Below are 25798 nucleotides of genomic sequence, written 5' to 3'. Positions count from 1 at the left end.
GTCCATTTTGAATATGAACGACCAAAACTCTGGACAAAAAGCAGCCACGACACTGCGCCAGTTCACAGAGCTCACAGAGCTCTCGCAACACTCCAGTTTTGCACCCGTAATAAGATAGTCGTCGTTCCTCACCCCCTTATTCACCAGCTTTGGCCACCTGCGACTTTCTTTTTTTTCTTTCCGACGATGAAATTCAAGCTAAAGGGTCACCGTTTTGGCATTATGAAGGAGATCCAGCGCGAATCGCAGAAGGTGCCTGACACGCTTCAAAAACGCGACCTCCAGGAGGCATACCAAAAATGGCAGAGATGTTGGGATCAGTGTATAGCTGCCCAAATAGACTACCTTGAAGGGGATGGGAGCCAAATTTAAATGAGGTAATTTTATTTCCACTTATGGGACAGGACACGGAATTCAATGATCAAACCTCGTATCTCCGTTAATGTAGGCAGACTGCTTCTTGAAGTACACCTTACTGACAGCAGGCAGCTGTTATTTCAGTCATTATTGCCCTCATTTCTTTTATAATATATATTCTACTCATACTTCTCTTACTTATACCAATATTTTTTAATAATCAATCTTTATGGCTTAACAAAATGTATAAAAGCAAGTTACATATCGTTGTTTTTGATATACATTTACCTTTAATTTCACTTGCAAACGTTTTCACCCACCAAAGGGGCATCATCAGGCATGCAATAGTATTCAAATATTTAAAATCAAATGTATAGAGAAATGTACAAAAAAGTGTATTGTATTAGTATGAGAATGTTCTGTATGAGAGACTTTGTCATATTGTGGTTATACACACAAATATTAAAAGGCAATAAGTGTTATACAGCTTGACATGAGCCATAATATCGTGAATTACCTGAAAAAGCTACAAATACATACATATTATGTACACATTACAAGGAAATATAAAACACTTGTGAATAAAATACGTGCTTGTACAAAGTTGTGATCAAATGCCTTGTGCTTAAGAAGTGAATAAAAACAAATACTGTATAACGTTTGATAAAAAAAAATCTGTCATTGTGGACTGTTAATTGCCCCATTTAGACATACTGTGAACATGTAGGCAATGCTTATTGTAAGTGTGTATGATAAAAAGCTTGTATGTATATGAACATACTGTATGTTCCATCTACAAATAAATGTCAATTGTTTAAAACTTTATACATTACGAAGACAATATGTTAGTTGTGTGCTCTATATATATATATATATATATATATATATATATATATATATATGCACAACGCAGCTGTATCACTAAAAGTTGAGTCCAATTATTCGACACTGGTCAAATGTTGCATTTGATGTGGAGTTAAAATGAAAATGAATTGTAAATTACTCATACTTGCTTCAGAAATAGTTCGGCGATTTGAACAAGTTTGTTTAAAAATATGCATACCTCTTGTGTCCGTCTTGCGTCGTCAGGATCTCAGTTCTCTCACATTTTGTTAACAAGATTTCACCAATAAGAGCGCTTTCGTAACACAAGGTATAACAAAATGTTTCAACAATTTCTAGTCACACAGAGTTTGTGTGCATTCGATGTGTTGTGGCGTCTCGTCAGCCTACTCGAGGTGAGTGGATATAAGAGGAAAAATTGAGACGGTCTGGGGTGGAGTTCCTGGGTAAGCTCGGTCCCAGAATAATTTTTCCCTTGAAATAAAATTATTCAAGTCTGCTTCATAGAGAGCTTTGCCTGAAAACTACATTTGCATAATATATACGTTGCTGTAGGTACGTTAACAGAAAGCCACAATTTCTAGTCACGCAGAGTTTGTGTGTACTCGATATGGGTTCTGGCGTCTCATCAGCCCACTCGAGGTGAATGGATAAGAGGGGAAAAATTGAGGAGGTGTGGGATGGAGTTCCTGGGTATCTCAGTCGGTAAGAGCGCTGATACGTTCAGTCAGAGGTCCCGGGAGCGATACCCGCCCCCGGAACAATTTTTCCCTTGAAATTATTGAAATCTGCTTCACAGGAAGCTTTACCTGAAAGCTAGATTTGCATAATTGATGAATTTGCTAATAGAAATCCTAGTGATCATAGGCAAGGGGCTCTATAAGATATTTGGGATCCATATATGGTAGTTAATCAACTAAAAATGTGAATTCCTGTTGATAATGCAATAATTATAGTGGCTCATGTAAAATACGCCCGTGTATCAACATCTATTCCTACAGTATGGTATGCACATACCACAAAACCTAATAAACCAATTGGGTATATAGCAAAGATTATCCTTAAGTTTCTAAATGCTTCCTCCTTACCTCTTGCATAATAAATAATACCTATGCGAAATTATACCACATTCTGGTAGAATTAGAATGTATACTTCTTGGTATCCGAAGAATTTTAGAATTACTTTTTCTTGTAGTTGTATTGCATTTCTGGTAGTGTGGAAGAGAAGGCCTGATGGCCTTAACTGGATCAGAGTAAATAAATAAATAAATGGAATAATAAATAAATAATTAAACAAAGAAACAAATAAATAAATAACCAAAATTGATGTTGATTTAAAATTGGGTCACCTGCTCTAGCGGAATCCAAGAAAGATGTATTTAGATTTCGATCGGTTAATAATATGGTAATTTTCCACCAAGTACTGGTAGTGACAATAATAATAATAATAATAATAATAATAATAATAATAATAATAATAATAATATTAATAATAATAATAATGATGATGATAAGTCTGTAATAGCTACGGCTCATATAAATAGTGGAATTCGATCTGGCTTTATATTAATTGGTTTTATGTTAATTTTGTTGTTGAAATAAAATTAACAGCTCCTAGGATTGAGGACATACCAGCTAAGTGTAATGAAAAAGATTGTTAGGTCAACTAATGTTCCGGGATGTGCAGTACCCCTTGCTAGTGGTGGATATACTGTTCAACCTGTACCTGCACCTCTTTCTACTACACTACTTGCTAGTAGCAGGGTTAATGAAGGTAGTAATGATCAAAATGTTATATCGTTTATTTGTGAAAATGCTATATCTGGGACTCCTAGTATTAATGTAACTAATCAGTTACCAAATCCACCAATTATACGCCTAATTGGTATTACTGTAAATAAATTTATAATGAAGGCGTGAGCAAATACAATTAAAGCATACATTTGATCATCTCCAATTAACGAACGATTCAGCACGAAATAATATTCTTAAAGATATTCCTACTATACCCAATCAGACACCAAAAATGAATTATAAAGTTCCAATATCCTTATGATTTACTGAAAATATTCATCGTTGTAAGGTTAGCAGAGTGGCTGAGGTTGAATACGTGATATAGGTGATAGACAGTAAATCTAAGACAGTAAATCTATTGAGAAGAAATTTTCTCTTCTACTAGATTATTAAGTTCTTATAATCATACTTTTACGATAATAGAAAGCAATTCTATAGGAGTAAATTATTAATTACTTAGCCTTACAGAAATATAACATTTATTTATAGTTTTCAAAGATACTAGTTCAAAATTAACTTAAAGGGGAGTGTGAATGGCCTATTCGGTCATATTTCCTCTTGAACTGTTCAAGATATTGAAATGAATTTTTTGGAGGATATTTATTGGTATATTTTCAATTCACTGATCTATTTTAATTATGTTATCATTACTCCAAAGCAAGATATATATATATATATATATATATATATATATATATATATATATATATATATATATATATATATATATATATATAATTAGTACTCGGAAGGAAATTAAACGCAGAATACCTAAATATGGGAAATGCCTGTTATTATTCGGTTGAAAAGCATTTGTCACTTAGTCTCAAAAAGCCTGAGAGTTAGAATGTATAAAACAGTTATGTTACCGGTTATTCTGTATGGTTGTGAAACTTGGACTTTCGCTTTGAGAAAGTAACAGAGGTTGAGGGTGTTCGAGAATAAGGTGCTTAGGAAAATATTTGGGGCTAAGAGAGATGAAGTTACAGGAGAAAGTTACACAATGCAGAACTACACACATGTATTCTTCACCTGACATTATTAGGAATATTAAATCCAGATGTTTGAGATTAGTAGACCATGTAGCAAATATGGGCAAATCCAGAAATACATATAGAGTGTTAGTTCGAAGGCCGGAGGGAGAAAGACCTTTGGAGAGACCGAGACTTAGATGGGAAGATAATATAAAAATGGATTTGAGGGAGGTGGGATATGACGATAGAAACTGGATTAATCTTACACAGGATGGGGTCCGATGGCGGGCTTATGTGAGGGCGGCAATGAACCTTCGAGTTCCTTAAAAGCCATTTGTAAGTAAGTAGTCCTATTTCATACGAATGTGACAAAAACCTTGTCCAAAAATTAAAGGACTTTCATACATAAAACGACTTGCCGAAAAAAAACTATTTTTTTTTTCGGTACCGGAGTTGCAGAAAACGGTAGACATTACTGCTTATATTGAAACTATTTGCAGCGTCTGGATAATTAAATTTTTATTTATTTCGTGTAATAAGAATGTAAAATAGAATATTTTAAGGCTAGTACATTAATCAAAATACCGAGCAAGTTAGCTCATTGATAACTCAATGAACTTGCATTCGGAATATCCTGGGTTGGATTTTTTTATTGGGTTATTTTACGACGCTGTATCAACATCTAGGTTATTTAGCGTCTGAATGATATGAAGGTGATAATGCCGGTGAAATGAGTCCAGGGTCCAGCACCGAAAGTTACCCAGCATTTGCTCATATTGGGTTGAGGGAAAACCCCGGAAAAAACCTCGACCAGGTAACTTGCCCCGACCGGGATTCGAGCCCGGGCCACCTGGTTTCGCAGCCAGACGCGCTGGCCGTTACTCCACAGGTATGGACTCCTGGGTTGGATCCTCAGTGCCGAACCATGTGGTCAAGGTTCTTTCCATGGTTTTCCTCGACTGAATTTAACTAATTTTCAATTAAATAGAGGCGAATGTCGGATTAGACTGGAATATACCGCGAACTACTAGCTATAGTTCAAGGGAAATAAGCATTCCCCACAGCAAACTATAGACAGTCGCGTTATGACCTAGGAGTTAAAGCGGTTATAAGTAAATACAACTTAACAAAATAATCAAAATGTGAGGTTTTTTTTCGTTCTTTTTAAAGTTTAACCTGACTCAGAGTTAGGGACGAAATGGAGTAGTAGAGCTCAGCTGGTAGCTTTATAGCAGCTGGCTTTGAACTGAAAGATTGAGGATTCAATACTGGATGGAGAAAATGGATCATAATTGCAATATCGGTGTTTTGGAGCCATTAATTCTCATACCAAATGAGTACCGTCATGCCTTTCACTATTAACAATAACTTACAGTCTGAAGAGATGTAATGCGATCCGCTTCCTTCTAAAGTCACGAGTACCGGTATTAAGGCTAAATGTAACGTATACCACAAGTTTCAATGTACAGGCCTACTTTCCGGCATTTGAAAATGTGGTGCACAGCTATTGTAACGACACTGCATCACCATTAAATCATAAATATTAAATAAACAAGGCAATCAGAAACTAATAACATTTATTTTCATGGTAAGTTAAATAAACATACATAAATAATTATTAATATAACTAAGTTAACACAATTGCATATCTTGCGATTTTCTACAAGTCAGAAGATGTCAGCTTATGTGGACTGTTATGAAAAAGGACTTTGATATACTGTACAAAATTGGTCAAAAATCACTATCCATATCAAAACTGTTGAGAAGTTGAAAGCAGCCATTGAAAAGTTTCTAAAGAAATTGTTTGGGATAAAATACTATGCGGGAAAGTATCAACGCAGAAGGAAAGCAATTTTAAAAACAATGGACAGTAACTTTTGGCCCGTTCAGCATGTAGGCACGATATGTATGCCATACAAGTGCTACTAATTAACTGTACTAAAAAAAAAAAAAAGAAAGAAAAAGAAGCATGTTATAGTGTGACATAGCTTCCTTCGAGTTGTAAATTGGATTACTTTATACTTATGCTATAGCTGATTGCTGTAAAATATCAGCCTGTCACGCAACAAGTAATGATTTGAGTCCCGGTGAGGCTTGTGATTTTTCATAGAAAAATCCATAGTGACATTGTGTACCTAATACAACATCGCTGTTGATGTTTTTCTCTGCATTCTTGCGTTTCTCCATCATCATAATCACCATTCCGTCTGACCTTCATTCCATTTTTATTCTAGATAATGAAGCTATGAAATTTGTCCAATATAAGGAAATAGATGAATGACAGAATTCCTGGTCTTGATAACTTACCCGCTTTTCCTGTATTCCTATTTCCGCGTCTCTGAACGGTGAGACGTGTTTTATATTTTGTACTTCAATGTGTAACTCATCGAGAAGCAAATCTAAACTTCCCCTCTATTTCTGAACTCATTCTCTATATCCTGCAACGTTTTGTTCCTGGTTTCAGGAAGCCAAAGATGCAGGAGCCACGTTCCTACCAGGGCCACTAGTCCATAAGCAGTAAAGGTTCCTGCAGCGCCTACACCGGAAAACATAGCGGGGCCCGTCTTCACGACAGCAAAGAAGACCACGAAGCAGAAGCCGGAGGTAATACCGCTGCCCAGACCTCGGGAGGAGGCCGGAAACACTTCGCCCACCATGACCCAAGGCAGGGGGACGAGCCCTACACTCACGAAGCTCACATACGAGACTAGAAAGGCCACAGGCAACCATCCCCAGGATGCAGGAACGGCCTGGTCGCATGTGGCGAAGAGGAAGGCCGCAAGAGCCAGCAGCGACACTGCTGAGCCCAGGCCGGACACGGACGTTAGGGTCCGCCGATCGAATCTCTTGAGCAAGGCGCAAGCGGCGGTGGATGTTAAGACGCGCACCACGTCGATGACGACGGTAGCCAGGTGCTCGCCCATGTCGAGTCCGACCTGCCGCAGTATGTGTACTGTATAAAACGTGACTGCGTTCACACCGCTGCACTGTTGCACCACGAAATACAGGTTCATGACCAAGAAAGGTCGCAGAAACGTGGGGTTCAACAGACTGATGCGCTCGGCGCTCGTCTCTTGTTCCTGCTTGTTCTTGTGCAACAACAGCTGCAGCTCCGCCTCCGCTTCAGTGTCGCGGCCTCGGAACCAAACGAAAGCGTCCTCCGCTTGCCGCCGGCGCCCCCTAGCCAGCAGCCAGCACGGCGTCTCCGGCACCGTCGCCATCGCGACGAAGCAGATGACGGGCAGCATCGTCGACAGTGCCGCAGTGTATTGCCACGTCAGGAAAGAGCCCAAGAGATGCGCGAACAGGATGCCCAGCGCTACACAGAAAGAGACGACGGCTAGCAGTGGCCCGCGGGCTTTCGGCCCAGCAGTCTCTGCGATGTATATGGTGGAGAGAGGACTGATGAGGCCCACGCACAACCCCGTGAGGAAGCGTCCCGCATACAGCATGGGCAAGGAGGTGGAGCCGGCGAGCAGCAGCCAGCCCAGCGCGAAGGGCAAGCAGGACAGCTGGTGAGCGAGGCGGCGGCCGTAGCGGTCCATGAGCGGGCCACTGAGCACGCAGCCCAGCGCCATCGAAAGCACGGCTGTGCTAGCTGCAACACAGAGCGGATCAGATCTCAACACCAATTCCAAATGCAATTCAACACAAAGCGGTGGCTCAAGTGTCAGAATTTTTAGCTGTATATATCATGTGAACTCTACTTCGACTTCCAGATTTATCTTATCCTCATTTAACTCAATTAGTATTGCTTGTCAACTTGAACGTCCTCTAGCGACGGATGATAACATTTCCGGACATAGTTAATTTTTATAACTATGTTCCTTGACTGTTTATTATTAATAACTACTTGTCTTGATTTCATTCATTCTGTAATGGATTTTGCCAGTTTAATTTTCCTCAAGCTTGTGTGTGTGTATATATATATATATATTTTCCTCAAGCTTGTGTGTGTGTATATATATATATATATATATATATATATATATATATATATATATATATAAGGTGTTTCAAAAACAGAGGGCAAAAGTTCAGGTATGTATTCCTCACATTTAGACGATACAAAAGGTTCATTACAACATGTGTCCGGAAATGATTGATTTCCGACTTATGGCCTTCAAAACAGTGATATTCACCGGAACGTTTTTCTTGCCGCAGGTAGTTGCCTTTACAGCAGATGTTGTCAGGCACAGAAGACGAATACACCAATGATTTTAAATGGCCCCACAAATAGAAATCGATAGAGTTCGAATCAGGTGAGTGCGGAGGCCAAGGAATTGGGCCACTTCTACCTATTCATCGATCAAAGTGCCTCTCGTGGTACAAACAACGAGCCAGCGCAGCAATGCCGTCCGCCTTACCGTACATGAAGTGCACTTCTGCCAGCTCCTGATTTGAGTACATGTCGTACAGTACAACGCTAAACACAAAACTCAATGTACCCTTCACCTCGGAATTAACTGTCAGTGTCCTCTGTTAATATCTTCTGTCACGACACCTATCTGCGGGAAGAAAAACGTTCTTGTGAATATCACTGTTTGGAGGCCATAACTCGAAAACCAAGCATTTCCGGATATGTGTTGTAAGGAACTTTTTGTATTGTCTACATATGGGGAATACATACATTAAATTATGCCCTCTATTTTTAAACAGACTGTATACATTTGGAATATAAAATATATGCATGCTTTCACTTGTTAATTAACTAGGTAACCTCGTTGACTACTTTCAGCCTGTGGGCTATCCTCAGAACTGGGCGGTCTTCTGATTGTGTTTCCTTTGGGGGTGTGTTTGTGTAATGTAATATGCAGTCAAGTAGTGTGTTCTGAAATTGAGTTGTGTGTTGATGATTTGATGCGGGTGTGTTTTTGTGTGCCTGTATATTTGGTATTGCTCTAGTGTGCTTAGTTTCTGGGTTTTCTGTTGGAGATGTAGAATTTCCATGTCTGTGTTTATGTTGCTATAGGTGTGGTTGGCGTTTGTGATGTGTTCTGTATATGGAAGTGTTTTGTGATTTGGTTATGGCTATGATGTGTTCTCTGTAACGTGTATCAAATGATCTGCCTGTCTGTCCTATGTAGAAGTTGTTGCAGGTAGATTGCATTTGGGTTTGTATACATCTGTGTGGTTGCATTTGTTTGTTTATGTTGTTTGTGTATTTAGATGAGTTTGTAGAGTGCTTTGTGTTCTATATGCGATGTTGTAATTTAATTTCTTGAACGAGGATGCAATCTTGTGTGTCTTTTGGTTTTCATATGTTAGTGTGATGTATTTTTTGTGTTCTGTGTTTTTGTTTATTTTTATTATTTTTTTTTTTTTTTGTAATTCTGGTTTGTCTTTCTTATTATGTTATCTATCACGTTAGAGTTGTATTCCTTTTCTTGTGCTGTGTATTTGATTGTGTTCAACTCTTCTTGTAATCTTGTTGGCTCGTTGGTATGTTGAGTAGCTAGTCTGTGTACCATTGCTCGGAATGCAGAATTACATGACAGTGGGTTAGATCAACGACGATACAATAAACTTACTGCAGAGGAAATTGAGGGTTTTTTTGTCTCTGAAGGTGGTGAGCCATCCAGAACACCGTTATGTACATGGCAGACAAAGAGAATCAAATTAAGGCCTCACTGTGATCTGATGATATGTCCCCTCCTCTCCCTTATGACTCACAATTGCAACACTGTGCACTACGAAAGCAAAACAAGCTCACTACAAGGACTTTATTTCATTTTGTTTAGTTTCGGATTGCTGTTGGTAGCCATTTCTCACACATTCATTAGTCACACAAGTTAGTCCAGCAATATTTAGTACACCAGTTATGTCAGGTGGAAACGCAAAGATTATAATTTCTAAGGAAAAACCAAAAGGCTTCACTTACCGATATAATAAGATGTCTACAGGATTTTGTAGTCTCCCGATCACTTCCGCAAGATTTATTAGTGGGCAAAATAGTGATACTGTCCTCTACATTTCAAGGCAATTCACGAAACATGCAATAACTATATAAGATACAAAGATGCTGTGTCTATTGTTGGAAAGCATGGCACTCTCACCTGCAATCCGCAATGACCAGAAATAGCTACTGCTTTACTCCAACGTGAAAAACACACTTATCGTCCATATTATACTTAATCACTCATTTAAAGTTTGTGTGACTGCAACCTGTGTATATTTTTGTGTGACTTTACTTCGTTTATAGTGTTTTTTTTTTCCTTTTTATTTCTGTTATTGTATTTGTATTCCTGGTGTTGTGGAAGAGAAGGCCTGATGGCCTTAACTACACCAGAATAAATAAATAAATAAATAAATAAATAAATAAATAAATAAATAAATAAATAAATAAATAAATAAATATTTTTTTACTTGCGTTTCCGAATTCATACTCAAACAACTAAAGATGGATTTGTTCAAGAAAAAGTATTTGGCATAAAAACTATTAGGAGGAAAGCGTTCTAAAAATACATTTTTGACAGGATTTTACTTCATTGAGTCACTACTAGGGTCTTGCCAAGCCTCCGAGAAACGCGCAACAGTGTAAGTATGTAAGGAGTATAGCGCAGCGTACACACTCGAGGTCTACTGTTCAGTGAACCATGTCAAAATAAAACAAAGCTATAGAGTACTCCAGCTAAAGAAAAAAGCATTGGTCTTATGCATTTTGCCTAGTACACTGTTGCAGCAAGATGCCTCCGTTAGAAGGAAGAGTGAGGTATAGTATCTTTGTCTCACCTCTTTTCCTAACACGTACAGTGTTCTCGCAAGTTTATCGCACAAGATAGATACGTCGAGTCCGCTCAAATGTTAAAAAAAAAAACTATTAATGCCATAATGATTGCTGAAAAATCATACATTACACTGTCTGTTATATACATTATAACTAGACTTCGGACTAACTTTATTAATTTAACTTTTAGATATCTGATCTAGGCTTCATAATGATCAAAAGTAGGGATTAAAATACAATTTTAGGCACCTAAAAAGTTACTGCAATTACAAATAATAGTAATAATAATAATAATAATAATAATAATAATAATAATAATAATCTTCTGCCAATACAGAGTTTTGAGTTGTTTCCCGTCTGTGAACTACAAATGGAATTGGTCCGTCCAACGTCGGTGAGGTCTGCCCAAATCTCTTCGTCCTCGTGAATGGTAATACAAAAGTTTCTTTGGTAAACGATTTTCAGGCATCCTAAGAAGGTGGTTTCTCCATTTACGTTGATAATGTTGGACGTCTGCGGTCATCTCCTCAACTTCCCACTGATATCTTATGTCTTCGCTCCTAATGCGGTCTGCAAGGTAACTCCTGTCAGTGATTGTAGAAATCTCATTTGTGATGCATTGATTCTATTTATTTCCTTTTGCCGCAGTGTCCAACATTCACTGCCATATAACAGAGCTGGTTTTGATATTATGTTGTGAAATCGGATTTGAACCTCTTTTCGCATTTGTTTTTTTCAAAGTTCCTTCTCAAGATACCATTAAATTGATTATATTTCAATATATATTTATTTATATCTTTTTGATAATAATAATAATAATAATAATAATAATAATAATAATAAAATTGTCTCAAACATCAATATTGTTATTTTATTGGGTTCAGAAGCGCTTATAATACAGATTTAAGATTGTGTGCAGCGCACGTTTACCGTTATTAAATATTAAGCGCTTACAATACAAATTTAAGATTAGCAGCACACGTTTTCCGTTATTAAATGTTAAGAAGCGCTTATAATACAGATTTAAGATTATGTGCAGGACACGTTTTCCGTTATAAATGTTACGGGGCGCTTATAATACAGATATAAGATTACGTGCAGCACACGTTTTCCGTTATTAAATGTTAAGAGCTTACAATACAAATTTAAGATTATGTGCGATACACGTTTTCCGTTATTAAATGTTAAGAAGAGCATTATAATACAGATTTAAGATTATGTGCAGGACACGTTTGCTTTATTAAATGTTAAGCGCTTAAAATACAAATTTAGAATTACGTGCAGCACACGTTTTCCGTTATTAAATGTTAAGAAGCGCTTACAATACAGATTTAAGATTATGTGCAGCACACGTTTTCAGTTATTAAATGTTAAGAAACGCTTATGATACAAATTTAAGACAATGTGCAGCACACGTTTTCCGTTATTAAATGTTAAGTAGCGCTTATAATACAAATTTAGGATTATGTGCAGCACACTTTTTCCGTTATTAACTTCACACTAAAATCATACAGAACTTAAGTTACGTACCTAATACCATTGTTGTTTTGCTGATAGTAACATTTTGTGTACTTTATATAAAAAACACAGACAATGTTGTATGTGTTTTAAAAGTGTGAAATCTTAGCCTCAACTGTACCGCCCCTACTTGTCTGTTAAATTTCTCAGCGGGGATGTTTGGCAAGAAAGCGGAAGGCTATTCCACCAATTTAGACGTTATTCCTTTATTTGTAAATTAAATATATGGTTATTTTAGAGGTGTGACACAAAATTTAGCACATGACATCGCTCTAGTTCTCAATGAAATTATATTCTATGGATTAATGGAAACTAATTAATTCCAAATTCTCAAGAAAAGATTTTTTTATATAGTTGATGGAACAGCCTGCAAATGTTCAATGCTTTTCCTTAACGTGGAATTTTCTATGGACGGTTGCAAATGAGTGCTCCTATAGGAGAATTTGGTAGTGAACACTTCATTGGGAAAGAAGAAAACGCAGTTTATCAGAAAGAAGGAGAAATGTTTCCTTTCGGACACTTAAAATGTTGTAATATATAGAGGCTCGTAAAGCAAACAGTCGTGTAAATAATTTTGTTTTTATTGTGATTTAATATATTATTCTTATCCATAGGTCTGACTATGAACAGCGACGAAACGAAAATAATTACCAATGGACAACAAACTTCAGTAGAACTGTACGACACAGAACTACAATACGTCTCTGAATATAAGTACATAGGACAACATGTAGCAGAACACCGACATAGAAATAAAAAGAAGAATAACATCGGCTTAAAGGCGTTCTGGAGTTTAAAATTCATATTGTTGGACAAAGCAATCAGCCGCAACTAAGGTTCGAGACTCTAGAGACCTGCATCCTACCAGTAATCCTATACGGGTGTCAGACATGGGCTCTGTCTACGAAGCAATATGCAGCGATCCAAACTTGCCAGAGAAAGACGCAGACAAGCTCCCTAACGACAGTCTACAAAAACTGGCCAACACATCCGAGGCAACATAACGTGCCATGGTGACGAAGTGGAAGTGGGTGAGGCCACTTGACGAGAATGGAGCACTCAAGATGGACGCACGCGACCACCATGTGGGACCCATACATCGGAAGAAGGAATCAGGAAAGACCACGTCTCAGATGGGCGGTTATGTTTGTGAAGGCGACAGGCAAACAGTGGTCAAGAAAAGCAAGGGACAGATCTCAGTGGAAAGAACTAGGAATAATACGAACTAGAAATAGTTAAGAGTGTTACAGTGTATAACGTTAATAGGTTACAATGACGACTAGCGCTAGATAGAATATACATATACAGACCGACAAAGAGAAATCTCGCCTGGAATGCTTACCAGGCGAGTAATAACGAGCTGCCCCTTTGGAGGCTTTTGCCCTTCAAGAGACATAATGACTAAATTCATTCATTCATTGTATTATTGTAATTCTACCTTTCATTTTGTATTTATTTATAGATGTGTACATACATAGGTTGTGTCCAGTTACAACGTTCATGTGTAGAACAAGTAGGCATATTCATAATTAATTTCTGTAATCTGGCATTAGAGACGGTAATACTTGGAGACAAAAACAAGCTATAAACATTTCTAAATGAACAGAAGTTGAAACATCGGAGCCGAAATATATTATAAGTATTTCAATATTAACTAATGTTTAATTGTGAATATTCAAATTTCAATCCTTTTAATAAATTGTCATATTATTTACTTCTAAACTAATTTTGCTTAAAAAAATATACCTATTTATTGTAAAATGTACAATTTAAATATTAAAACCTGTAAATAGGCGAAAAATAATGAGTACTGGTTTTTACTCTTTGGGTGAAAAACTTATTGTGAAACAGAACAGTAGGCCTATCTAGAATCTAGATGCGTTTTACTTATTGTGAGAATAATTTTCTGTTGTCCATAAGATGACTTTAAATAAATTGTTTGTTTGTTGTTAATATTAATTCACATGCCAGCATATTTTGTACGTGAGTAGTATTCTCATTGTTCAGTGCCTAGGCATACTGCCATATAAGAATAAGCAGATGTAACACACGAAACGGAGCGGGGGGACAAGTCAGAGTCCTCCTTTGCAAGCGAAGCTAGTAATATGATCCCTGTGCATCTAATTTGTATTGAATGTAACCAAACGCAGGACTGTAGTTATTACGTTCTCTGAATGTTATATCTTCCGTGGAATATGTTTCATTATTATAGAAGCAAATAACTTTCAAAATGTCTGGTATTCTTTCTGGAAAATGAATCTGAAATATAATTATTTGTACTTCAAATGATTTTAGTTTGCAGCATTTACAGCACAAGCCACTAATATTATATAAACTATAGATTGACTATCAATACATCAGTAATTATGACGTAAAATTATTAATTATTATCATTAAGATCATCATAATGTCTATTTAGTCCATCTCTCCCTATTCTTACAATGATTTTGAGCGAATATCAGGCATTCACAAGCAGCGAGACTCTCAGGATAGCACAACGCAAAGCACAACACAAGCACACACCTATAGTATGTTTTTTTTAAATTATGGTTTATTTAACAACGCTCGCAACTGCCGAGGTTATATCAGCATCGCTGGTGTGCCGGAAGTTTGTCCCGTAGGAGTTCTTCTACACGCCAGTAAATCTACTGATATGAGCTTGTCGCAATTAAGCACACTTAAATGCCATCGACCTGAGCCGGGATCGAACCCGCAACCTCGAGCACAGAAGGCCAGCGCTATACCGACTGCGCTAACCAGGCCGATCCTATAGTAAATCCTGACGTTCCTGCTGAGAAACAAATCCGGTCAGTTGAACTTCAAGCTAGGAATTCTATCGTTGAATAAATTAAAATAAATTGTCATTAGTTTATGACGAAATTGATGACGTCATGAAATCGTAAATGTAACTGAAAATTGTAACCTCTTCCCTGTCTACTCTATTCATGTCTCATTTCTCTACTTGCCTAGCTCTCATTATTTCTGCTTGTTCTATATTACAAAATTAATTTTGGTTACTTTTTATTACTTCACATTGTATATACTAGGATTAGATCTGAGAACATTCAGTCAGCTAAGAGATGACTGAGAGATGAATGACTAATTGTAAATAATAATGTATGACATGTTTAAAATTGAATAATACATGTCATACAGTCATTCAATAGCCGTGTCATCTATTATCAATTATTGCAGAATACATATTACAAACTAAATTTTATATTTCCGTTCGATACTTGTAGCTATAGGAGCTTGTACAGAGTGAGTCAGGCAGGGATAGACCGGCGTCAGAGGAAAGTGGTATGCGTAGTAACTGCTTCGACATCGCAGTGATCAGACCTCTTGCTCGCGTACGTTTCGTGTGTAACTAAACACGAAACGTATGCACGTTCACATAGTGAGGGTGCAACTGTATACCGCACATTTAGAGTGCAGTGGTGTATTCATTATGAAATATAACCTTGAATAACGAGTGTTTATTTACGATAACTGTGAAATATGAATTTTGGAGAACAGTTGTAACAAACTTCCGTCAGCCATTCTCTGATTCGCCAGAGCCTTCTAAAGCGATGATTTTCAATTTAGTGAAGAAATTTCGTACGTCTGGATCAGTATTCGATCAGAAACGAACATATGTGAAGCATGTTCTCACTGAAATTGACCACTAACTAGAGAAAATTCCTACGACTTCATACCGCAGTGTAGCTTAGCAAGTAGGGGTATCATAGTCTTCAGTGGTAAGAGGTACGAAACAATTAAAATTAAAATCTTACCAAATCAATGTAGTTCAAAGTTTAACGTAACCTAATTATCAGAGCAGCCTTAGATTTTGCATGTGGTTCCAACTAGACTACTTGACCCCACCTTAATTTTTTTTTTTTAGTGACGAAGTATGGTTCCACCTCAGTGGTTACGTGAACACTAAAAATGATTGTTACTGATGCAGTGAAAATCGGCACCGATTTCACGAACAACCGCTACATGACATAAATTCGAGCCATTTAGGAGAACGAAGTGCGATGAGGTGCTGGACATGTCTTCAGGAGCTGTGCAGCCTGCCAGATATCACAATGACGTCATTTCGAACATGAATGATGAATTCGGTAAGTACATCATTACGCAATACTAACCACAAAAGCGAGGAACGAATCCTCCGCATATAGTAGCGTAGTTACGTATGAATCAGCAGTCATGAGTGAGGTTAGGAGTCTAGCTCTGGCTGGTTCACTCTGTATTTCTAAAGACAGTTCAACTTCACGTGCGCAAGCAATGGTGTAGCCGGAACATGAATTTAAAGACACAGAATGTACATTACTGTGTGTGAAAAGTGCAACACTCAGAAAGAATTGCCCGTACGACTCCAACCTCGGAAGTTGTGTAGAACAGTGTACCAGCAATAGTTGATTACGTTTCCAGAGAGATGGTATACACATAGCCAACAGTGATGTCTCTTGTGTCATCAGCAAGGTCAGTGTTATGTCTTGCTCAGTCAGTACAGTCCCCTGCTCAGTCCCCTGGTAGAGGGGCAGAGAAGGCCTGACGGCCTTATCTCTACCAGGTTAAATAAATAAATCTAATCTAATCTAATCTAATCTAATCTAATCTAATCTAATCTAATCTAATCTAATCTAATCTAATCTAATCTAATCTAATGTACAGAGTTCCCAAACGAAGTGGAAACGTGAAGGCTAGTGCAGGTATGCCTCGTCGTCGTGGACTCTGTAAGATTTCTCAATGGAAAATGTAGCGAATTTTGCGTCAACTTTTTAACAGGCTTTTCTTAAATTAGGTGAATAAAAGGCGTTTTAACTCCTTATATTGAGTAATATTTTGGATTAATACTGTAGTTCGCACTGTGTTGAATTACTGATATGACGCTGTATTACGATAGCAAGCTGTCTGTGTAGCAAAATCTGCGAGTGGCTCGGCTGATACCCGAGATCCGGTTAGCCGTGTTGCGGTTTCTTTACTATCTATTCACCCAGTATTAACCCGATTTGTCCCCGCGTTGCTATATGGCAACGTTGAATATAAGCACACATAACTGTTGTTTTTCAAATGATGTGTGGTTCGTTAGCGACTGTAATTGGTTTTCTCTACTGTCCATTGTTGTGTCGTTCTTATTCCCAAATCTTGTTTCAATTGGTTTTATAACTTGGAAATTATTACAGTGTGAATAAACTGAAGCATAGAATTATGCCTGAAAGTGCTAATCAGGAATACATGTCAAGTTAAATATACATTTTCATTACACTTGTTATCGTAACTGAATATATTTGTATATGTATTATGAAAATAGATAGTTATATGTCTCTTTTGGTCTAAAGAACTGATTTGTATTTTCTGCATATCAGATGATATTCAAGGTTATTTTTTTGTGTTGCCATATGGCTATACCGGGTTATACTGTAGATTTCATTATGAATTTTTTCTGTAATAACTACTAGATTAATATTATTAGATTATAAGTTTTATTATGCTGCAAGAAGCTTTTTAAATTTCGAAAACTATTATATTTTTAAGTATTATTTTCTTATTCTTTGTTTATTGACTTTTTTGGTCTCTGTCACTAAAAGATGTCCTAGATTATTTGGAGGATATTTTATCAGATGATGACACATTCGATACCGTTTACATACAACCGCCTTCATCAGAGGATGGAGCTGTGAGTGGGGAAGATGATGCAGATGAGGAAGAAAGTGGTATACCAGATAATGTATGTCCTGAGCAGTTAAAAGCAAATTGTGAAATTGTTATGCAAAGTGGCCGGCGTATTGATTCATTTGAGGATACTGCATAAAATCCAGACGAGAATGTGGACAATGAAAATGGAAGATATTATTTTGGCCGATATTTTAGAAAACTCATATTTAAATATAGAGACAGAACTCTTGGAAGTTTCTGATATTGAACCCTCTACATCAATTAGCCCTACTACAGGATTGCGGAAAGTAAAACCAAGTAAGTCATCATGTGCTCTCCCACCTTCTAACAAAGGTACAAATTTTGTATGGGTTAACGATGATTGGTCACCAATATTTCCACCAGCTAATTATGAAGACTGTAAAGCACTGAAACCACATGAACAATTTGAGAAGGTCTTCGATTATGTTTTATTACAACACATATGTGACGAATCTGGAAAATATGCTATATTTCTTGGTAAGCCAAACCCAAACTTAACAGTAAATGAACTTAAAGTTTTCATTGCCATCTTACTTGTGACAGGATACAATAATTATCATAGTCGTGTTCGAACATTATGGAGTACAGATGAAGATCTGCGAAATGAAATGGTATCAAATTCAATGCGTAGAAATCGGTTTCAACAAATATTGCAATTTCTACATTTTGAAGATAGCTGTAAAACAGGAACTGATGGAGATAAAATGTGGAAATTGCTACCCTTGACAGATCATCTGAAGTCTAACAAGCTCAAACATTTTCACCCTGAACAGTATCTTGCATATGATGAGAGCATGATATCGTATTTTGGTCGTCATGGATGCAAACAGTTCATAAAAGGGAAGCCACTACGATTTGGATACAAAGTTTGGTCACTTTTTACTCCAGCTGGCTACCTGGTAAATTTTGAAATCTACCAGGATACAAATCCACGATCCAATAAAGAATATGAAGAAAGGTTTGGTAAGTGTGCATCACCACTTCTGAATATGATTGATGACTTTGATCCTGAAGTTCAGAAACTTCCGTTTTCTTTCTTTTTTGACAATTTATTCACAGGTTTTCCTGCGCTGGCTTATCTGATACACAGCAACAGGTACTATGAGAGAAAACAGAATTTTCAAAAGCTGCCCACTTTCTCAAATGCCTGAGCTAAAGAAGAAACCTCGAGGCTACATCACTTCTGTCAAAATGAAAGATATTGACATACATGTAACAAAGTGGGTGGATAAAGCAGTCGTGACAATTGCATCAACATCGTATGGAAAGAACCCCGTTTCAAAGGTACAACTCTACTCCAAAGAGTAAAGAAAGAAACTCAGTATTACTCGACCAAATGTTGTAGGGAAGTCAACAAGTACATCGGTGTCGATCGTATGGACGAAAATGTAAACCTGTACCATGTAGGAAACCGTGGAAAGAAATGGTGGAATTGCATTTTCACTTGGCTCATTGACGTTTGTGTGCAGAATGCATGGAAACTACAAAGAGTAGCTGAACCTACAATGTCACAACTAGAATTTAGACGGCAAATTGCAATTTATTACTGCAATCATTACGGAGAAAAGCCAGCAGGACCAGGACAGACACATAAAAGGAAATTTGAAGGAACTGCCTATGAGACTTTGCGATATGATGGTCTAAACCACTGGCCAGCACCAACGGAAAGAAAAGACGATGTGCTGGTGACCTCCTCCACTATTGGACGAACAATGTGCACAAAATGTGACATACGACTGTGCCTCAAATGCTTCAAAACTTATCACACCTAGGAATAAATACCTATATTTGACATAGTTATGTTACAGATAATGTGCAAAGGATAATACTCATGGTTTATAATTATATTGCTATAATTTGTCAATACAACTTTCTGTTGTGTAAACTACATACTGTAATGTAACATAAAATATATTATATTTCCATAAACAATTGCTGAGTTACATACAAATTTAATAAATAGTGTAAATGAATCATATTTATTTCAGTACTTTTTTCTTCCCCAGTATAACCCAGTGTTGCCATATGGCAACAAGCTCTCACTGCCAAACGACTCAATGTCAAGTTAAATCAAGACCATTTTTATATTTCTTATGTTCCCCAATCTAATCAGTAACAAAAAAAGTCCCATTAAAAATAAAAATTATTCTGGGACATACCTGATTAAGAGTACACCTTCTGGAGTAGAAACGGCAGTCACGGCTTTAAGATTTGTGTCTTTTATCTCCTTTGAAGCGTTTCATATTAGAATAGAGATTCGACCTGAAGTTAGTCAGTGGTATTTGTTACAGGATGGGTGGAACGGGTTCTCTCCGGCACCGGGATTTGAACCCGAGTTTTCAGCTCTACGTGCTGACGCTCTATCCACTAAGCCACACCGGGTTCTCCGTTCCACACATCCTTCATCATATAATGACGCATAAATTCTACATGGAAATATCATATGTACTTCGGTACGTCGTAATATAATTATAATAAATGGTATTTGTGCCACATTTATCTCAATATAGGCCCAGTAAATGTTGCAAATCATCCAAGAAGGTATTCTTAAGCCCTAAAATGTTTTGACCCGAATACGTCTTTGAAATCAGACCGACACACAAGATAATAGGATGGAAATGGCGATGTAGGTTAATATTTGAAAGGTGACACATTCCGTAACTATAACTTTGTAAATGACAACAGGTTGTATATATAAATGTGGTCTCGTTCGATCGGGCATACGACTACAATGTGAGCATGACCTTCAGTTGGCACCGCCATTGCGCGAGGCTCGGGTAGGGGCCCGCGACGACTGGCGGCCATTTTGGGCGTGGGCGAAAATTTCCGGACAATATATCTCGTGGCTCCGATGTGCTAGAGCACTGATTTTGCTACAAAACCAAAGATCTCATCTAGATCTGTCCATGTAAGTTACACGTATTCACATAAAACCCACGACCGTGTCCCCAACACAGCCAAACTCCGATTTTCTCTAAATAAGCTTTGGAAGTAAGACGTAATTTGTAGATAACAAAACTTACCTATCCACGATGCCTCATCCTCGGTCACGGTAAGTGTACTGTTCCTTTCCTGCAGCTGTGGCAGCAGCACGGCCGAATATCCTGCCGTCATGCCGGAACTAGTCACTGCAGCCAAGGGACCTACTGCAGCCAACCACTAAATATGAAAACAACATAACTTATAAACAGCAATGGTTCTTCATTTAACTACTATTTCATGAGATTTTCAGACTAGTTGAAATTAGGCCTCTGGTATGCAATCTTGGAGTAAGTATGTACAATTCTTGCAGGAAATCTTCTCTACAGTCCTGTTCTAAAGCATAAAATTTAAAGAAAATGTCGAAAATGAATTCCTGTTATTGCAGTGCAAATCGAAATGTAACTGATCTATGGCTGTATAAGGTTTGTAAATTTATGAGAGTTTGATTTGGTAATTTTGATTTATTATTGGTAAAATTTGTGCCAGCATCCGCGGTTATACAATGAATATAAGTGAATCTTTTTGGTTAAAGTAGTTAAGAGTTAATTATTAGAGATTATTTTATTATTTTTGGGTGTAATCTTTATATTTATTATAATAGTATAATTTAAATTTTACATACTCCGTCATTATGCAATTCCTCATTATTTACTAAACTGAAAATTTGAGGAAATGTGGTTCAAGCAAATTGTGAGAGAAATATTTTTATACCTAAGTGACCTTTCTCATACTGACCACCAGTCTAAGAATTCGCGCTCCTTGTTGATACAGTATGTAATGTTGATTCTTGATACAAGAGTGAAGGCGAAATGGACCAATGGGTTCAATTCTTACAGATAATGATAATGGTGGTTTATTTAAAAATATATAAAATATTATAACTGTAAATATTAAAGAAAGTATCTAGTGGACACAAAGAAAGATTTAGTGAGCAATCAATATTGCGTAAGCTGAAATATTACACCATTTCTTTGCGTGAAGATTTTCTAATCCACGAGCGGCAAATACTCTCGCGCACACAAGCGACCTCGCGAAGCGTACTACCCGTAAGGACTGTTTACGTATCTCGTACCTTTTTATATTAATCACTTGAATAATCATAAAGTAGTTACAATATATTACCGAAATGGTGTATGAATAAGGAGTATAAATAGTTGCTTATTTGAAATCATTTTGCATGAATTAATTTGGTATCACGATAATGGGCTCACGAAAATTCAAAACACGGATGGAAATTGCGAATTGCTTGAATGTGAAATTCTCAAAGAAATTCTCTACTTGGGAGTGTGGCACCCCTTTAAAAGAGAGTAAACTCGAGCAGTAGAGCCGCACACCTCAGTCGATTTATATGCTGTAATATGAGTTTTATAAAATAAATTCCATCATGTGTGCTGCAGGGTGCCGCGTACTTCTCCGTAATTATACAATGCAAGAGGAATTGCTACTGCGATTATTAACTTCATAACATAGCCGTACAGGTACATATTCATCGTTTTTCTTTTGAGTTCATAAATCATGATAACATTTATAACAGTAGAGGCTACAATCACTTGCTTATGCAAAATTACATTGCAAATTCTAAATATAATTAGTTAAAGGTATATGGTAACATCTCAAAAGATTCCAATTTCTTTGTGGGGAAACAAGATTGTAGGTTGTACAGTAGAAATATGTAGATAAACAATAATAAAATTTGTAACACGCAACACAACTGGCTACTAATTCAAATTACATCATAAAATCCAAACATAATTAATCATAGAGTAATAATATCGCTATTGATATTTTTACTTGTTCATGATCAAGCACTACTTTATGTATAGTAAAATTCTAGTGATAGAAAAAAAATAGTATGAAACGCAATATTTAAAGGAAGGCTATAGAGAATCTGAAATAATTTTCTCCATTTGTAAGGTAGAACTTCAATTTTTGGTAGCCTGCACACATTTATCATATCAATGTAAGAGACCTGCCGAAGTTTCATTGCCATAATGTTCTATTTTTTAATTATTCAATTGGTAAGAACTTATAAATGCACATTTTTTAAATTCTACTCCTAATGAAAATTTTATTCAATCTGTCTAAGAATTTTTATATGACACTACTTGTATATTAAAAAGGGAAATATGCATCACTATTTATATCATTCCTTTTTTCATCTTTTATTAGAGATTTCTACGCATTGTTTTCTTACCGCTTTCTTCTTGAATATGTCGACACAGAATTTACAATATATATATATATATATATATATATATATATATATATATATATAAATCCCACAAGGATAGCTGCCCATCAGTAAGGCTTGCCAAAAGAGACAGCACACTAAACAAATAAAAATAAATATTTACGTAATGTTTGTTATTTTCAAATGGAAGCTACCCTTGGGAAAGTACGTTTATTCAATAATTTTTAGTAATCAGATAGAATATAAAGAAATTTAGGTGTACAGGTGATTACGTAAAATCTGAACAGAATATTTCATTACGTCTACAGCAATAATTTACAAAAATTTAAAGGAATTCCAAAAGACTTAAAACATTCAACTGAGAATTTTGGAATTGTTCCCCTTGCTCCGAACAATAATCCAAATACTTCAATCTGTCCTTGTATGTGATAATAATGCCTAAAGTATTCAATTGTAGGGTCATAGATGGTCTTCTTTTCGTCATGTACTGCTATGGATTGTTCATCTGCAGTTTCAAAGCGCACGGTGGGATCGATGATAATTGCTGTGTCATTTCCTCTATCAATGGCAATGATGTCAACTCGCCGAGAGCTTCTATCTTTTGCAAGGCAGTGGACTTCTTGGTGTACCTCGTAGAAGGAAGGAAAACTTTTAGCAATAAGTTCTCGTATTGCATGGTGACTAGTATTTCGGATGAAAGTTCCATGTTGGCAGAATCCCAGGATGTGGAGTAAGGTTTCTATCTTAGTGTAATGTCTGCACTGAGAGCTATCCTGAAACCGACCTGGTATGGCACGCATGTTTGACACTAGTCCTATCATTTTAATTGCCTCCTTCCACTCGGATACAGAGAGACCATCTCTTGTTTTTATCCAACGGTTAGCTGGTGTGTATTCCTGAAATAATGACACACCTCTCCCTTTCTGCTTGAGTGCGCACCATTTTTATATTCCTCATCTCTTAATATATTTCTCAACTTTGTATAGTTATTTTTTCCGTCTCTGCAAGCAATCGTTTTCTTTTTATGCCCAATTTATTAAGACAGTTATTAGCCTGGGCTTGTAGATTTCTTCATGCATTAACATGACAGTTATTAATGGTTTGCAATGTAAGGGAGTTATTATACCGTTGAATGTAAGCTTCCCACGTAGCTCGAAATAATCTCAAGCCTTTAACTTTAGGGAAACTATATATCATGTGATCTGGTGTGTCATGCGGCAGATCTAAAATTTGTTTCAAAGAAGATTTCAGGAGCATATCAGTAATCTTTAAAAATACTTTAGGCATCTTATCCAAGGGAGTCGATTGCATTAAATAAATGAGGGCCATATTCAGTATTTGATCTGTTCGAAGTGAAAGGGAAGAAACTAATCTCTGTAATCGTTCTTGAAAAATTTTCATTATCGAATTTCTATCTAACATTATTTCATCATTGTAAGTAATTCCTAAATATTTAATGTTTTCATTTTCGTTTATCGACTCAATATTGAAGTCAGGCTCCAAGTGTACTTTTGTTAGTTTCCCTTACAAATATTTAGTACTTTAGTTTGTGAACATTTAAATTTAAGCCAATTTCCTGAAATTTAATTTTTGCCATAGTAAACAGGGCTAAAGCACAATTTAAGTTCTTTGCAATTAAAATTGTGTCATCTGCAAAGCTTAATACACAGAGTTTAGAAACATTTTCTTGTAAACTATATCTATATTGGCCACTTATCGTGTGCTCCGACAACTCATTTAAAATATGATCCGTTGCCAAGTTATACAGCGCAGGAGAAAGTGAAGCTCCCTGCATCAGCTCTCTTCTTAAATGGATCGTCTTAGTTTTCTGATTATTTAATTCTACTTGCATTTTATTTCCCTCTTGTAGATTAATGATAACATCTTGTAATTTCTCTGTAATAGATTTGGTACGTATTACAGACTTTAAATGATCTAATCCAACGTTGTCGTAAGCCTTACTAATATCAAGGAAAAATATAGTTAAACTTTTCTTTTTTCCCCTTGGCATGTTTCAAAATACCATTAAGAACAGATGAATTGATCTGTGTACCTGGAGTTGCCGTAAATTCTCGTTGGTTTTAATTTAAAGATAAGTTACATACCCCTCAGTCGTCTTTCAAACACTCTCTCTGTAACTCGACGAAGAATGTAACAGATGGATATTGGCGCCCAGTTTTGCAAATTCTTATTGTTATATAAGAAGTGTTCGAGCTTCCTTAAAACTTTCTGGAATCCATCCCGTTGTCGATATTATTGTAGCAACTTTAGCTAAGACATCGTTCACATCAGGATCTTTTACCACTCTCATCAGAATTTTATCTGTTCCGGGTGCAGTATCTATCTTCATAAATTTTGCGGATGCCTGTATTTCTTCTTTTGTGAAAATAGTTTGATACAAATCATTAACTTCTCTCAATTCTTCAAGTTGTGGTTGATCGTAACTTTGTGGCATACTGTCATTAATTTCTCCAAAATTTTCATTATAGCAACAAAAGATATAATTGCTATTAATACTACAGATATTTTGCTTATCATTTGTTACCATGCGCACTGCTTTCCTCCGCTGATTGTGATAGGCCTAATAGAATGTGCATATACTTTTCTCTTCTTCTCTGTTTATCTTTCTTGGACGCTCTTTCTGGATTTGTGCTGTTTTTATATTTTCTTTCAACATGAAAAGCCTTTTTGTTTCACCGCAGCTGATAGTATTTAGTTACAGGATGC

The 25798-nt window shown here is 36.6% G+C and overlaps 1 protein-coding gene and 1 pseudogene across 1 annotated transcript in view; both read right to left on the bottom strand.

Annotated features, from left to right (window-relative positions):
* Positions 1-1240: 1240 nt before the first annotated feature.
* Positions 1241-6170, bottom strand: LOC138711622 (cytochrome c oxidase subunit 1-like; annotated as a pseudogene).
* Positions 5529-25798, bottom strand: part of LOC138711896 (facilitated trehalose transporter Tret1-like) — a 156050-nt gene continuing 135780 nt past the window's right edge. The window contains exons 3-4 of the mRNA XM_069843176.1: positions 20922-21057; positions 5529-7566 (exon numbers count right to left, since the gene is read on the bottom strand). Of these exons, the coding sequence (XP_069699277.1) occupies positions 6368-7566; positions 20922-21057 (1335 nt within the window). The 3' untranslated portion in view covers positions 5529-6367. The remainder of the gene's footprint in view (positions 7567-20921; positions 21058-25798) is intronic.

Source organism: Periplaneta americana, chromosome 13 (assembly GCF_040183065.1).
Source record: "Periplaneta americana isolate PAMFEO1 chromosome 13, P.americana_PAMFEO1_priV1, whole genome shotgun sequence".
NCBI lineage: Eukaryota > Metazoa > Arthropoda > Insecta > Blattodea > Blattidae > Periplaneta > Periplaneta americana.
The sequence above is the reverse complement of the archived record's forward strand: the minus strand, read 5'-3'. Positions and strand labels throughout refer to the sequence as shown.